Here is a 17,258-nt window from a genome sequence, read left to right as displayed (position 1 = left end):
TTGCTTTGTAGCTATGGAGAGGAAAGCCCTCAGGGGCTTCCCAATAAGACTGAGATCCACTCAACCTCCTGTTCACTAGTTACCCATATATGCCACTAGATTGTGAACTTGACAGCAGGGACTGTCTATCTTGTTCACTGCTGCATCCATAGTGTCTAGTACATAGTAGATAATATATATTTTGTTAAAAACAATAATGAGAGGATGGATGGAAGGATGAATGCTATGCTCTGTACTAGGTGTTGGAGTACTAACGTGAAAGGTGCCATCGCAGTCCATAAAGAGAGAGGAACACCCAGAGAAGCAGTAATCCATAATAGTAACTATGTGGATGGTGGTGGTTGAAGCTGCAGTGGCTGTCTGAGTCTGCACTGTTAAGACAGAGAAGGCTTTGTTCACTCACCACTTCAACAGTTGTTCATGGAGAGCCCATTAGTACTAGACTCTGGGTTATAGCAGGGGATAAAGTAGGCCCGCAGTTGGGTCTGGGAGATATGAATAAATAAATGGGTAGTAACAGGATAAATGCTGTCTTAGGGGAAATAATGGACACTGGGGGCAGAAAGCAGAGGCAGCTCGCCTAGTCTGGGGGGTTCTGGAAGGCTCAGTGGTGAAGTGAGTTCAGGCCGAGACCTGCTTGAAGGGTTAGTGGAAGTCAGCTAGGGAAGGAGAAGGAAAAGAGAATTCCAGGCCAAGGGAACATCGTGTAGGGTCAAGAGAGAACAGGCAAGTTTCAAGGAACTGAGAAAAAGTGTCAGGAAATCTGGCTGGAGTACTAGTATGGTGGTAGGCTCAGCTGAAAGACACGCATCTAGAGAAGTGGGTGGGAGTGGGGTGAAAGAGCTGCCACACCAGGTTAAGGATTATGGCTTTACCTTGACGGCATGGGAAACCATTAAAAAGTTTTAAGAAAGGAGGTGATAAGATTAAGTTTACATTCTAGAAAGATCACTCTGGGTACAGTATGGGAAATGGATAGTGTAGGGCCAGAGTGGCATCCTAGAAACCAGTGAGGGAGTAGTCCAGGCAAGGAATAACAGCCTGAATGGTGATGATATCAGTGGGGATAAAGGTCATGTTTGAGTCAAGACTGGGGATAATTAGGAGTTTTCTTGGTAACAAACTTGGGGTGGAGGGGATGTTGGCATTCCTGAGAGAGAAAATGCCTGTGCAAAGATTTCAAGAACTTGTCATGTGCTGAGAAGCTTGTGTGGTTATGTATTTTTAGCTGGTGAGAGGGCATGGGGTAGGTGTTAGGAGATGAGATAGAGAGGAGCTAACCTTTGCTGAAGAGCCTTGGAAGCCCAGGGTGACCCCTTTTGTTAGAGTTGGGGGAAGAGGGGGGAGGTATGGCGATCCTCTCCAGATACCTGAACTATCTGGAGGCTTCCAGAGGGTCCTGGTTCATCCAGACATCTTCAGAACAAACGTATTACCCAGAAACTGAAGGACAAGGGCGAACAGTATCCAAGGAGGTGAAGGAGGATGTGGGAACTGGAGGAAGCAAGTGGACCAAGACAAGGAGTGGGGAAAATAGAAAAAGACTGCCTGCCAAGCACAGCCAGGTAGCAAAGCTGGGTGAGATAGGCCCCTTCAGAGCCTGGAACTCTCTCTTCCAGCATTCTGTAGTCTCTGGATTCTTTTCCTGTCTGTCTCCAGACCTCAAAACCTCCTATGGACATCTCTAATTTTTCCCCCAAAGAAGAGATTTGGAAAAGGCCGGAGAGCATGGACCAATTAGTGTAATGCTTAATAAATTGGGCTCTGCTTCTTCCTTGATTTGCAACTTTGGGCAAATCACTTACTGGAGCCATTTTCCTCACCTATGAAGTGGGGACAATAATAACGTCTACCTCATCGATGCTGAAAGGTTGAAATGAGGTAATGTGAACAGAAAGCTTACACAGTGAAGGTTCTCAATAAATTTTTGGTGTTATTGAGATTATGATATGAGCCAAATGGGATGTGGGGGGCCAAGGGGGTACAGAAAGAGATAGGAAGGGATGTAAGTGAGGTGGGCCGAGTAGAAGGGAAGTGAGTTCCAACCTGTACAGATTCTTCATTGGCTTCCATGGCCTATGAGACAAAATCCTCCACCAATGCTGGTTCCTGCCTATCTGTCCTGCCTCATCTCCATTACTCCCAACCTCACCTAACAGACTAAACATAACACACGCTACTACCTCTGATTCCCAGAACATACCAGGTTCTTCAGTGTTTACATGAGCTATTCTTCTGGAGAGAAAATGACTTCATACCAATATACCAGGAAGCTTTCAGAGACCTGGGGCACATGTTAAGAGGGGACCTAGGGTGAGTCTGTTGTGGGAGGGGCATGGGCGACTAAGGGAGGGAGGAGCAGGGAAAGATAATATGGCTCAAATAAGTGGCATTTGACAGAGTACTTAGGTGAGGGGCAGGCAGGCTGGTAGGCATGCTTCTCTTGGTAGTGAGGCTAAGACTGGAGAAGAGGGAAAGGGGAAGGGTTTAGGGGAGTCCCAGCACATACCTGGTCTTCCAGCCCCTCCCCCATTTTCTCTTTCCTTTCTCCCTTTAGGGTCCGCGTTCTCTGGGAGGGAATTGCAAGCCTGGGAGTGTTCCCCAGGACTTACTTGTTTCTATTAGGAGATGAGGTTCCAGGACACAAAGGTCCCATTACTATACTCTGTGGAAAGTGCCTTATGAGGGCTTATGCGAAGGGCAATGGGAGCCTGGAGACACAGGTAGGTAACCCAGCCCCTGGGAAGGATTGGCAGAGGAGGGAAGAGGGGCAGCAGGGCCTCAGGCAAAGGAGTAGATGATCAAATGCAAAAAGGTTTCCAGGAAGTGGGTACAGCTCAAAGGGAGGCAGGTTCTGCCTGGTCCCTGTGGAAGATAAACGTATTCTTCATCCCTCTCCTTTCCTCCATCTCCAGAACTGAACTCTTGTGCCTCCTTCTCCCAGCCCGCCCTTAGAATCATTGGCTATTAGAGCTAAAAGAAATCTTGGTGACTTGTAGGTCATCCCAGTCTTTTGAATTTTATTTTATATTTTTGGCTGCACCGCGAGGCATGCAGGATGTTAGTACCTCAACCAGGGATTGAACCCGTGCCCCCGGCAGTGGAAATGCGGAGTCTTAACTACTGGACCACCAGGGAAGTCCTCTTTTGAATTTAATAGGTGAGGAAATAGAGACCCAGAGAGAGGAAGAGCTTGTCTAAGGGATCTCAGTGGATGAGGAACTTGGACTCAGAAGTCAGGGTTTCATACTCATCTCTGCTCGCATTTCCCAGTGCCACATTGCCCCCCATCTTCCACCCCAAATCCCAGGGGCAGGGTTTTTTTTTTTCCAGGTGAGGACAGGGAACCCTCTATTATCCAATAATAATAACTACAACAACTATCCTTTATTGAACATTTGCTGTGTGTCAGGCACAGTTCTAGGTGCTGGGGACATCAATAAAACAAAGTTTCCACTTCCATGTAGCTCACATTCTGGTGTAGAGACCAAGTTAAGTAAACAAACTTGTTCTGTGTCAGGTGGTAAGTGCTATAAAGAAAATTAAGGCCAGAAAGGGGGTCGAATGTGACCATAAGCAGACTATTTTAGATAGGGGCATATATTAGTTATCTATTGTTGCATAATGAATTGCTCTAAAACTTAGAGCTTTAAAACAACAACAAACATTTATTATCTTTCATGGTTTCTGAGGGTCAGGAGTGGCTTAGCTGGGCGTTTCTGGCTCAGGGTCTCTTTTGAAGGTGCAGTCAAGGTGTCAGTCAAGACCCCAGTGTCTGAAGCCTTGACTAGGGCTGAAGGATCTTCCAAGATGGTTGGCTCACAGGGCTTTGACTGGAGGCCTCAGTTGCTCACCACGTGGTTCTCACTATTTGAGTATCCCCATGGCATGGCAGTGTGTGATCCAAGAAAGAGAGCAATGAGGAAGCCACTTTTTATTCTGCAATAATTTTAGATTTACAGAAAAGTTGCAAGGATAGTACAGAGAGTTCCCATATACACTTACCCAGCTTCCTCTAACATTAATATCTTACATAAACATGGTGCATTTGTCAAAACTAAGAAATTAACATTGGTACACTACTATTAACTACACTATAGACTTTATTGAGATTCCACCAGTTTTTCCATCAACGTCCTTTTTCTGTTCTAGGATCCAATCCAGGATGACACGTTGCGTTTAGTCATCATGTTCCCTTAGTCTCCTTTGATCAGTGACAGTTTCTGAGTCTTTCTTTGTTTTTCATGACCTTGAGAATTTTGAAAAGTCCTGATGAAGTGTTTTGTGGAATGTCCCTCAATTTGGGCTTGTCTGGTGTTTTCTCCTGATCAGACTAGGGTAATCATAATGCCTTTTGTGACTTTGTCTTAGCAGTCACACACTGTTTTGCCATATTCTATTCTTTAGAAAGCAGTCACTAAGTTGGACCAACATTCAAGGCGAGGAGAATTGAGTTCTACTTCTCTCTTTTTTTTTTTTTCTTCGGTATGCATGCCTCTCACTGCTGTGGCCTCTCCCATTGCGGAGCACAGGCTCCGGACGCACAGGCTCAGCGGCCATGGCTTACGGTCCCAGCCGCTCTGCGGCATGTGGGATCTTCCTGGACCAGGGCACGAACCCGTGTCCCCTGCATCGGCAGGCGGACTCTCAACCACTGCACCACCAGGGAAGCCCGAGTTCTACTTCTTGAAGGGAATAGTATCGGATAATTTGTAGGCATATTTTAAAATTACTACAGGGGAGTCAGGGAAGGTTTCCATTATAAAGTGACACTTGAGTAAAGACTTGAAATAAACAAGGGAGAAAACCATGGACATATTCAGGATAAAGCTTTGTAGGCACAGGGGATAGCCAGTGCAAAGGGCCTGAGGCAGGAGTGTGTGCAGCAATGTTTGAGGACTGTCAGGAAGCCAGTGTGGCTTACCAGAGAGAGGAAGGGGGAGAATGGTAGGGCATGAGGTCATAAAATTTGTGGCCTGGGGTTAGGGAGGTAATATAGGGCCCTGTAGAACTACAGAACTACAGAATCCTGTAGTAAGGATTTTGGACTTTATGCTGAGTGAAATGGGGAGCCATTGAAGGGTTTTGAGCAGAGGAGTGACATGATTTTAAAAGGATCTGTGGCTGCTGTGTGAATAGACTATGGGTATCAAATGAGGAAGAACTCAGTGTTCTTCTAGAAGGAGGCTCTTCCATAGTCCAGGTGAGAGATAATGCTTATTGTCTCATTTAATCCCTAACTCAAGGGCTATTACGAGGATTAAATAAGATAACATATTTAGGGTGCTTGGCACACAGTAGGTGCTAAGTATAACAAAGTCTTGAGGAATAGCAGTGTCTAGAGGGAGTAAATGAGTATCTTTGGGTCTGGACAACGTGCTGCTTTTATGGCTCTAGGGATACAAAGAAAAAAAAACTGAGTTTTTGAGGAGCTCAGAATCCTGTGGGTTGGACATTTCTGCAGAGATAATCCCAATTCGACCGGCCAAAATGATTTGACACGGGGGCGGCTCTGGTGGTCCTGTGAGGAATGCCTGGTTTGGGGAAAGTACAAAAGGATTCATCTGACACACAACTTCTGCCCTTGCCGTCTATAGTCTACTCACTTAGAAGCCAGGCTTCAAACTCAGGGCTGTCTGAATCATCAGGCTCACTTCCCAACCACTCTGATATACTGAAATGGAGTAGGAACTTATGGGCCTTCCCCCACCATGTCTTCTGCCTGCCTTTTTTTTTTTTTTTTTTTTTTCGGTACGCGGGCCTCCCACTGTCGTGGCCTCTCCCGCCGTGGAGCCTGTGCTCCGGACGCGCAGGCCCAGCGGCCACGGCTCACGGGCCCAGCCGCTCCGCGGCATGTGGGACCCTCCCGGACCGGGGCACGAACCCGCATCCCCTGCATCGGCAGGCGGACCCTCAACCACTGCGCCACCAGGGAAGCCCGTGCCTGCCTTTTGTCTGTAGAAAAACTTTAGCCAAAGAATACGTTTAATCAGAGAAGTGAGAAAATGCTGAAGCAAAGGAAAACAGTCAACTAAGACCAAATAATCATAGTTTAGTCATTAAACAAAGTCAAGGACCTTTAGTTCCTCCTCAAGGGCTATAGATAATATTCTGAGCCATATCCTGGGAGCTGTCTTGCAGATACTGAAACCCCCACCAGGTGGAAGAAGTTAACTCCATCATGACCAGACTGTACCATGACATAAGTTGCCAAAATTCCGAGAACTTTCCCTCAAAGAAATGGGGACAAATGGACTCTGGAACTGAAGATTAACTGTACTTAAAACAATCAAGATGACACTGATCAGACCACTGCTTGACCAATTTCAAGATGACTGTCAAAGCTGACTGTACTGTTTCAGCACGTAGCCCCCTCCCTCTGCCTGTAAAAGCTCTTGCCCCCTGATTGTCAGTGGTGGGGGGGGGTTGGCCTTTGGACAACAGGAGTCTGCCCCCTCCCCCCTCCCCCTCCCCCCCCAGTTGGCAGCCTCTGAAATAAAGCAAACTTTCCTTTCCACCAACCTTGCCTCTTTATTGGCTTTAGAGCTGTGAGCAGCCAGATCCCACTTTTCGTAACAATATGACCAACCATGTGGTGACATGGTTCTCTACACTTAACCCATGGCCTTGCTGGTTACAGCCTCGGCAGAAGCTGCTACGCAATGGATTGGGGAGTTTTCAAAACCCAAAGAGAGAGGGAAAGCCAGGCTTATTATCCTCTGATTGGTATTTACTGCAAGTAACAAGTAAATAACACACATAGTGGGAGAGGAAGTAGCTATCTGTTGGTTATGGGACTCCTGTGGTTAAGGCTTTGGTGAGGCTTCTCTGGACAAGGATGTGGGAAGGTCAGTGCTGTGGTCCTGAGACCCCTCTCCCACAGACCCACCAGCACTGGTTCAAAAAACTGCCCTTTTTCTTTTTTTAAAAGTGTCTGCCCATTTTACAGATGGAGACAAGTGCCCTCTGCAGGGCACTGAAATCACCAACTGCAGTTCTTTGGATGAGCTTTCTCTCAAAGAGAAACAAAGAAGCAGGGAAGCAAAAAGAACAAGAATGAGAGTGAGACAAAGAAATTGAGGAGGATACAATTAGAGGAAGCATAATTAATCATGGGACCAGAAGAGGCAGAACATCTGAGGGAAGTTACAAAAAAGAAGACAGCTGAAGAATAGGGAGAAGAACAGGTGCTTCTTCCTCACTAAAGAACGGTCACCTGATTACAGCCCCCTCCATGTCTGCAGTGATAGAGCACCTCCAGCACCTGCCCTCAGATCCCCCTCGTCATCATCACCCTGCATGGAGGGCAGGGTGGCATTCACTCCCCAGGAGCTCCTCATCCCTTTGTTCCTTCATTCCTTCAACATACAGTTAATGAGAACCTCCTTTGGGTCAGAAACTGCTCAAGATGTTTGGGATATAGATGTGAATAAGGCAATAAGCACACAAGTGAGTTAACAAGTTCATTGTAGATAGTGGTAAATTCTGAAGAAAATGAAATAGCAGGATGGGGTGTGTTGGGGAGGCTGCCCCAACTAGGGTGTTGTCATCTGTGCAATGGGGTTAATAACAGGACCGTTCTCACTGGGTTGGTGTGAGGATTATGGGAGTTAATACATAAAGCGCTTAGCACAGTGCCTGGCACAGAGTGAGCGCTCATCTCTTGTATCCTAATGTGGGCAGGGCCTGTTTCTCGGACAAAGTTTTGTTACCTTCGTTGGATTGTCTTTCTCTGAAGGAAAGGACTATTATCTATCTTGTTTTCTGCTCTATAGAAAATGCCTGGTGTACAGTCAATCAATACTTGTTGGATGGAAAAATAAATTCCCATTTTACCAATAGAGAAACCGAAGCTGAGAGTTTAGGGGAGTAGAATCATCCAGCTAAATTAGTGGCAGAGCAGGGACTGAAATCCAATCCTCTGGATCAGAAAGACTTCAGGCCCAGGGATTCTTAGAGGTCAGTCCTGATGCCCCTAGAAGCCCACCTGTTCTCTGGATATAGGGGGATGGAAAGTGGTGGGATGTGATGGGAAGAGGTTCAGAGAGGTTTCTGATAACACCTTAAGTAGACTTAAAAGGAGTCCTGTGCCCTGTGGCTCTCCTTACTCTCCCAGCCTCTCTGACCAGCTACAAAGGTGAGAGCCATCCAAAAAACCTCTGAATCTTTTTCACCCCCACTACTGTGGGCTGCTCCCCAGCAGCTAGCCACATGGCTCAGAATCATTCCATCCCTTTCACCACTAAACCCTTGACTGCTGAGATGGCTTTCCTTCTTTCCTTCCTTGCTTCCTCGCTTCCTCTTTCCAGCTTGCCCAAAGCTCTCCCTTTCTCTCCATCTCTAACCCTCTCATTCACTCCTCTCTTTCCAGATCTCTGATCTTCCTCCATCCCTTTTCCATTTTTCCCTCCTTTCCTCCCTCACTTCATAAAGGAATAGCCTTGCTCTTTCCTCCCTAAACTGAAGGGTAGGAGTGTAGTAAAACAAATGGATAATTAACAGAGTACATTTCCACTGTATTCATTCCCATGCAGAGAAGATTTATCAGGGTCTCTCACCCTGCACTGTTATGTAAATGTGGTAATCCAGTGGAAATATGATATCTGAGGAGTCTGAGGATAACGTCACCATTAAAACTATCAGTTACCCACTGGGGCTTGGGTTTGGTTAACTCACTCACTGCCTTGCCTGCCTCCTTCCTTTCCTCCTCTGGGGGGAAAACTTGACAGGTGGCGACAGCTTATAAAAAATGCTTTCTGCCTCCTTGGCTCCCTGGAGGTCATCGGGAGAATCAGATGTTTGTAAAGTGCCTGAGGAATTATAAAGTACTACATAATTCAAGGGTATTATTATTATTTATTTTATTTTATTATTCATTTTTTGCGGTACACGGGCCTCTCACTGTTGTGGCCTCTCCCGTTGCGGAGCACAGGCTCCGGACGCGCAGGCTCAGCGGCCGTGGCTCACGGGCCTAGCCCCCTGCGGCATGTGGGATCTTCCCGGACCAGGGCACGAACCCGTGTCCCCTGCATCGGCAGGTGGACTCTCAACCACTGCGCCACCAGGGAAGCCCCGTATTATTATTTCTATTGTCACGTGGGCCATCTCCGTGCCTCTTCAATGTGACAGGTGTCTGCTCTGTCTGCAAGCCTGGGCTAACCCCATGCTTGGGTGTCTGTCACCTCCTTCTTTTGGCCTTGCACCTATAAGCAATGCTCCTTCTTTTCTCTCTTTCTGAGTAGCCCTTGGGCACTCAAGAAGCACGTTGATGTTTGTTTGTCCGAGAAGTTTAATAGGAAGATAAACTCCTGAGGGGGATGAGAATCCTAGGAGTAGCCCTCCACATTCCCACCTCTCAGGAGTGGAGAGTGGGGCAGGTCCACAGAGGCAATGAGAATAGGAAGGCAGGCTAGGGTCAAAGCCCTTAGCCCCAGTCAGACTTCAGGGCAGCTGTACCGAGGGCCTCAGGATTGCATGTGCTGCCCTACATTACTCAGAGGCTGTGCTCAAGGAGGACTACACTGCCCTCTGTTCCCAAACAGGCAGAAAAGCCTGGTGGTAAAGAGTCCTGGATTTCAGTCCCAGTCTTCTACTTTCCAAATTAATTCCCCTCACTCTTCTCACTTGCAAAATGGCAGTGATAATAGTACCTGCCTTACGGGGTTGTTGTGAGGAATAAATGAGAAAACTTATGAAGTTCTTAGTAGGTAGTAAAATAATTTTTTTGTTGTTTTAAGTGTTGCTCAGAATGCTTTCTGCATCATGGGCAATACCCTTCAAAGGCCTGGCTGTGGGGATATAGCTCTTACTTGGCCACCTTCCCCAAGAAAGGGCCCCTAAATATGGGTTGTGCCTGCTCCCCTAGAGATCAAGCTGTTTCACCCCAGCAACCCCTGGGGGCCGGAGCTGGGGGACCGGAGGAGGCAATGGAAAGGCAACAAGAGTTTTGAGCGGGGTGGATGTCTCTTACATAGAAATGTCAAGAGTCAGAGCTGGAAGTAGAGGAGGTGGCGGGGGTGGGGGGAGGAGGGAAGAAGACAGGATGTCTCTAAGCTGCCAGAATCCGGATGGGGCTGCAACTCTAGGGCCCTGACACTTCCTGCCACCCCCAGTCTTGAGGATGAGTCACTAGAGGGAGGAGTGATGGAGGCATCACGCTCTGCCCACAGAGCAGCGGGCTGTTCCCCAAAAGAGGACTGGTGGGAGGGAGAAGGAGATTCAGAGGCTTAGTGGCCGAGAGGAGCTGGGAAGAAGGGGAGAGAGGAGGAGCTCTCAAGGCTCAGCTTACCTCTTGCAAGTCCAGGGAGGCAGGCACCACCTTCCATCTCATGTGCCAGCTTCACTGCCCATCCTGGCCACAAATAGTCAATCCACAATTGCCCTTTTGACTTCTGTCTCTGCCTGTGTTAGTTTGGCTCTATCCAGTTTTCCTTCTCTACAGGGGGTTGGGTGGCGTGTGGGAGGGTGTACTTCACATCCTTTTGGGCATCCACAATGGGGGAGGGGACAAGGGACCACTCATCACTTTTCCACCTGGCCAAATCTTAAAGTCTCCTTCACTTTTTTATTTATTTTATTAAAATTTTTTTATTATATATTGAAGTATAGTTGATTAACAATGATGTGTTAGTTACAGGTGTACAGCAAACTGATTCAGTTATACCCATACAAATATCCATTCTTTTTCAAATTCTTTTCCCATGTAGGTTATTACAGAATATTGATCTGAGTTCCCTGTGCTGTCCTTGTTGGTTATCTATTTTAAATATAGTAGTGTGTACATGTCAATCCCAAACTCCCAATCTATCTCTACCCCTGCCCTTCCCCCTGGTAACCATAAATCTGTTCTCTAAGTCTGTGAGTGTTTCTGTTTTGTAAATAAGTTCATTTGTATCATTTTTTAAAATAGAGTTTTTATTGGAGTATAATTGCTTCACAATACTTTGTTAGTTTCTGTTGTACAACAAAGTGAATCAGCCATATGCATACATATATCCCCATATCCCCTCCCTCTTGAGACTCCCTCCCACCTTCCCTATCCCACCTCTCTAGGTCACTGCAAAGCACCGGGCTGATCTCCCTGTGCTATGCTGCTGCTTCCTACTAGTTAACTGTTTTACATTCGGTAGTGTATATATGTTGATGCTACTCTCACTTTGCCCCAGCTGCCCCGTCTCCTCCCTCTCCCCTCCATGTCCTCAAGTCCATTCTCTATGTCCATGTCTTTATTCCTGCCCTGCCACTAGGTTCATCAGTTCCTTTTTTTTTTTTAGATTCCATATATATGTGTTAGCATATGGTATTTGTTTTTCTCTTTCTGACTTACTTCACTCTGTATGACAAACTCTATGTGCATCCACCTCACTACAAATAACTCAATTTCATTTCTTTTTATGGCTGAATAATATGCCATTGTATATATGTGCCACATCTTCTTTATCCATTCACCTGTCGATGGACATTTAAGTTGCTTCCATGTCCTGGCCCTTGTAAATAGTGCTGCAATGAGGGCTTCCCTGGTGGCGCAGTGGTTGAGAGTCTGCCTGCCGATGCAGGGGACGTGGGTTTGTACCCCGGTCCGGGAGGATCCCACATGCCGCAGAGCGGCTGGGCCCGTGAGCCATGGCCGCTGAGCCTGCGTGTCCGGAGCCTGTGCTCCGCGACGGGAGAGGCCACAGCGGTGAGAGGCCCGTGTACAGCAAAAAAAAAAAAAAAAAAAGTGCTGCAATGAACATTGTTCTACATGTCTTTTTTTGAATTATGGTTTTCTTAGGGTATATGCCCAGTAGTGGGATTGCTGGGTCATATGGTAGTTCTATTTTTAGTTTTTTAAGGAAGCTCCATACTGTTCTCCATAGTGGTTGTATCAATTTACATTCCCAGCGACAGTGCAAGAGGGTTCCCTTTTCACCACACCCTTTCCATCATTTACTGTTTCTAGATTTTTTAATAATGGCCACTCTGACCGGTGTGAGGTGATACCTCATGGTAGTTTTGATTTGCATTTCTCTAATAATTAGTGATGTTGAGCATCTTTTCATGTGCCTCTTGGTCATCTGTAATTGAATTGTTTTTTTGATATTGAGCTGTTTGTATATTTTGGAGATTAATCCTCTGTCCATTGTTTCATTTGCAAATATTTTCTCCCATTCTGAGGGTTGTCTTTTCATCTTGTTTATGGTTTCCTTTGCTGTGCAAAAGCTTTTAAGTTTAATTAGGTCCCATTTGTTTATTTTTGTTGGACAGCTACATGTAAAAGAATGAAATTAGAACACTACCTAACACCATACACAAAAATAAACTCCAAACGGATTAAAGACCTAAATTAAGACCAGACACTATAAAACTCTTAGAGGAAAACATAAGAAAAACACTTTTCGACATAAACCACAGCAAGATCTTTTTTGACCCACCTCCTAGAGTAATGGAAATAAAAATTTGTATCATGTTTTTAATGTGGACCATTTTAAAGTCTTTATTGAATTTGTTACAATATTGCTTCTGTTTTATGTTTTGGTTTTTTGGCCAGGAGGCATGTGGGATCTTAGCTCCCCAACCAGAGACTGAACTCACACCCGCTGCATTGGAAGACAAAGTTCTAACTGCCGAACTGCCAGGGAAGTCCCTATGATTTTTTAAAAATTCTGCATATAAGAGATATCATACGATATTTGTCTTTCTTTGTCTGGCTTATTTTACTTACTACGATAATCTCCAGGTCCATCCATGTTACTGCAAATGGCATTATTTCATTCTTCTTAATGGCTGAGTAATATTCCATTGTATATATGTACCACACCTTTATCCATTCATCTGTCAATGGGCATTTAGGTTGCTTCCATGTCTTGGCTATTGTGAACAGCACTGCAATGAACATTCAGGTGCATGCATCCTTTCAAACCATGGTTTTCTCTGGATATATGCCCAGGAGTGGGATTGCTGGCTCATATGGTAGCTCTATTCTTTTTTTTTAAAATAGATTTAACTAACTAATTAATTAATTAATTTTTTGACTGTGTTGGGTCTTCGTTGCTTTGCGCAGGTTTTTCTCTAGTTGTGGAGAGTGGGGGCTACTCTTCGTTGCCAGGCGAAGGCTTCTCATTGTGGTGGCTTCTCTTGTTGCGGAGCACAGGCTCTAGATGCACAGGCTTCAGTAGTTGTGGCTTGCGGGCTCTCGAGTGCAGGCTCAGTAGCTGTGGCGCACGGGCTTAGTTGCTCTGCAGCATGTGGGATCTTCCCAGACCAGGGCTCGAACCCGTGTCCCCTGCATTGGCAGGCGGATTCTTAACCACTGTGCCACCAGGGAAGCCCCGGTAGTTCTATTCGTAGTTTTTTAAGGAACCTCTATGCTGTTCTCCATAGTGGCTGTGTCAATTTACATTCCCACCAACAGTATAGCAGGGTTCCCTTTTCTCCACACCCTCTCCAGTATTTATTGTTTGTAGGAAGTCTCCTTCACTTTAAAAGCCTTTTCCGTGTCCCTGAGCAATCTCTCTATAACTCTATTGCAGCACTTGTTTCATTTTGTTGGGAATTTTTTTTTCAGGAATGCCCGATCTCTTAGCCTCCCAGCTCCTCGGTCAGGGACTTCTTTATGTCCCTAGAGCCCATCCAGAGGTTAGGCAAAAATATATGGATGTGGCCTTGGCCCATAAATACTATTTTTTTCTTCTCTCCTTCTCTAGTTACTACTATTCTCTGACTCTTCTTTATAGTTTCCATTAACTGAGCACCTCCTATGTGCCCGGTATCTTTACACATTAATTTATTTAATCTTCATAATGACCTAATGCTCATTTTACAGATGAGATAACTGAGCTCAGTGAGGTTAAGTAACCCGTCCGAGGTCACAAAGTCAGCAGGTGCCAGAATTGAGATTGGCCAGCAAAGCCCTCAGAATTTGGTTTGTTTATTTTAAGAATCTTTTTATTATTATTTTTAAATGCGATGATCAGACCTCTTAGTTGTAACTATTTCACATAGAATTTTTAGTTTTACCTTTTGACTTACCTGCTGCTTTTCTTCATATATGTATGTATATATATATAATCTTTATTGAGGTATAATTTATGTACTAAGCAATTCATTTAAAGTGCACAATTCAGTAGTTTTAGTATATATACAGAGTTGTGCAACCATCGCCACAGTCAACCCTAGAACATTTTCAATACCCATTTGGAGTCATTTCCCATTTCCCCCCAACACTCCCAGCCCTAATCAACCACTAGCGTACTTTGTGTCTCCATAGATTTGCCTAGTCTGGACATTTGATGTGAATGGAGTCATACATTATGTGGTCTTTTGTGACTGGCTTCTTTTACTTAGCAGAATGTTCTCAAGGTTCATCCATGGTTTAGCATTTATCGGTACTTCATTTCTTTTCATTGCTGAATAATATTCCATTAATATTAATGGAATGGAATAATAATATTCCATTGTATGGATATTGTATGGCTATACCATAAAATACCACATTGTATTTATCCATTTATCAGTTGATAAAAATTTGGATTGCTTCCACTTTGAGGCTATTATGAATAACATTACTATGAACAGTCGTGTACAAATTTTTGTATGAACACGTGTTTTCAGCTCCCTTGGGTATATGTATATCTAGGAGTGGAATTGCTGGGCCATATGGTAACTCTGTGTTCAACCTTTTGAGAAATGCCAAACTGTTTTCCAAAGCAGCTGCACCACTTTATTTTTTTTTTTAATTTTTGGCCGTGTTGGGTCTTTGTTGCTGCGTGCGGGCTTTCTCTAGTTGCGGCGAGCAGGAGCTACTCTTTGTTGAGGTGTGCGGGCTTCTTATTGCAGTGGCTTCTCTTGTTGCGGAACACGGGCTCTAGGCGCACGGGCTTCCATAGTTGCCGCACACAGGCTCAGCAGTTGTGGCTCGTGGGCTCTAGAGCGCAGGCTCAGTAGTTGTGGCACATGGGCATAGTTGCTCCGAGGCATGTGGGATCTTCCCGGACCGGGGATTCAACCCGTGACCCCTGCATTGTCAGGCAGATTCTTAACCACTGTGCCACCAGGGAAGTCCCTGCACCACTTTACAATCTCAACAGCAGTGTGTGAGGGTTCCAATTTCTCCACATCCTCCTTTTTTTTTTTTAATTTACCATTTTAATCATTTAAGTGTACAGTTCAGTGGCATTAAGTACACTCACATTGTTGTGCAAGTATCACCACCATCCACCTCCAGAACATTTTCATCTTCCCAAACTGAAACTCTGTTCTCATTAAACAATAATTTCCCATTCCCCATCCTCCAAAAAGTTCAGTACTTGTTATTATCTATCTTTTTTTATTATAGCCATCCTGGTGGTTTTACTTTTCATTTCTCTGGTGACTAATGATGTTGAACATCTTTTTATGTGCTTATTGGCGATTTGCATATCTTCTTCAGTGAAATATCTATTCAGATCCTTTGCCCATTTTTAAATTGGGTTATTTGTCTTTTTATTATTGAGTTGTAAGTGTACTTTATATATTCTAGATTCAAGTCCCTTATCAGATTTATGATTTGCACACATTCTCGCCCATTCTGTGGTATCCTTCGAAGGACAAAAAAGTTTTAATTTTGATGAAGTCCACTTAGCTTTTTTTTTTTTTTTTTCCATTGCTCGTGCTTTTACTGTCATACCTAAGAAGGCTTTCCCTAACCCAAAGTCATGAAGATTTACTCTTATGTTTTCTTTTGGGAGTTTTATAGTTTTAGCTCTTACGTTTAAGGCTATTACCCATTTTGAGTTGGCTTTTATATATAGTATGAGGAAAGGGTCTAAGTTCATTTTTTCACACATGGATATCCAGCATCATTTGTTAAAAGGCTATTCTTTCATTATTGAATTGTCTTGACATCTTTTTTGAAAATCAACTGACTATAAATATGAGGGTTTATTCTGGAGTCTTAAGTCCATTCCATTGATCTATATGTCTCTTTTTATGCTAGTACCACACTGTCTTGATTATTATACTCCAACTTTGTTCTTTTTTTTTTTTGACACTGTTGTGCTCCTCTGGGTCCCTTGCATTTCCATATGATTTTTAGGATCAGCTTGTCAGTTTCTGCAGAGAAGCCAGCGGGGATTTTGATAAGGTTTGTGTTGTAGATCAATTTGTGGAGAAAACCCTCATTCTTAATCAGGACATCATGCCATCTATCAATTCCAATGCAAAAGGAGACAAAAGGAGCATACCAGAGGAGGGAGAGAAAGTGGTCATGCATATGGAGCAAGTAGAAATGAATCCAGATGTGGTGAGGTCCTAGGCCAAACAAGAGGCAGAATTTGGGAACACTGAATTCTTCCTTATCTGATACATCTTCCATTAATCTGATTTCAGTCCATAGACTGAAGACGCTATGGCTTCTTCCTTCCCAAGATCATTCCTTCCTTTTCCCTAGGTTCTCTTCCAAATACCCAGAGGTTATGAGAATGCCTTATATGCCTTAATTGGTGGGACTTAATCAAAACTCCCTGCTGAAAAGACCCAGGTCTCAATAATGGAAAGAAATTAATCTCATCCCCAAACCCCTTTCTGCAATAGGAAGTGTTACAGCTCCTTCTTGGCAAGTTTTGGAGAAGTTTGCCTACCCTGGGGTCTTTGTTCTAAGGAGACCCACATTTGGAGGGTGTGCATGGCTCTCCAAGGGTGGTCTGGGGTGTGCAGGAGTAGGGAATATGGCTGCAACTCTCTTATAGTCTCCTGATCTGGTGAACTCAGCTGGGCCCAAAGCATCTTGCTATAATCTGTACCTTCTGTACTTCAACCAGACCACCTTTCTTGCTAAGAGCTGGTGAGGGAATGAAGATGTGAGAGATGGGGGTATAGGCTGGAGGAGAAGTGAGCTTAATTCCCTCCTAGTGGATGCGAAAGGATGATTGAAATTGCCCATTTAGCAAACGATTTAGCCTGCTGTAGAAAATCCCATTAAATGACAATTCTTATCTTAGTCCCTGGCTCCTGGGAAGAGCAGCTTTGGGCTTTGTGAAGACCATGGTACACAGTCTCTTCTGAATCCAGTCAAACAATCATCACCAATGAGACGCTAAAAGCCAGAGGCAGGGAAACTTCACCAGGTTTCCATGCCTCTTCCCACCCCTTCACCCTAGTCCCTTACATCATCAGTCAATTATCTGGTTAGCTGAGCCTTTTCTTTGCCCATTGTAATATAAATAGCAAGCATTTTATGGGTCCCCATTAAGCAATGTGATCAGCATCAATTACCTAATGAGACTCTGGAAGGTCGTGGT

At 44.7% G+C, this 17,258-nt stretch overlaps 1 protein-coding gene across 2 annotated transcripts in view; it reads left to right on the top strand.

The window, feature by feature from the left end:
- The window catches only part of SIL1 (SIL1 nucleotide exchange factor), a 296,046-nt gene that overhangs the window by 10,291 nt on the left and 268,497 nt on the right, over nt 1-17,258 (top strand). Inside the window, exon 1 of one of the 2 annotated variants that reach the window (XM_033853230.1) lies at nt 2,689-2,723. The exons of the other annotated variant lie outside the window; for it this stretch is intronic. Coding sequence (XP_033709121.1) covers nt 2,692-2,723 — 32 coding nt within the window. The 5' untranslated portion in view covers nt 2,689-2,691. Of the gene's footprint in view, nt 1-2,688; nt 2,724-17,258 lie in introns of those variants that run through there. 2 annotated transcript variants of the gene reach the window in all.

The sequence above is a fragment of the Tursiops truncatus genome, chromosome 3 (assembly GCF_011762595.2).
Source record: "Tursiops truncatus isolate mTurTru1 chromosome 3, mTurTru1.mat.Y, whole genome shotgun sequence".
Taxonomy (NCBI): Eukaryota; Metazoa; Chordata; class Mammalia; order Artiodactyla; family Delphinidae; genus Tursiops; species Tursiops truncatus.
Note: the sequence above shows the minus strand (reverse complement) of the source record. Positions and strands in the feature narration are given on the sequence as shown.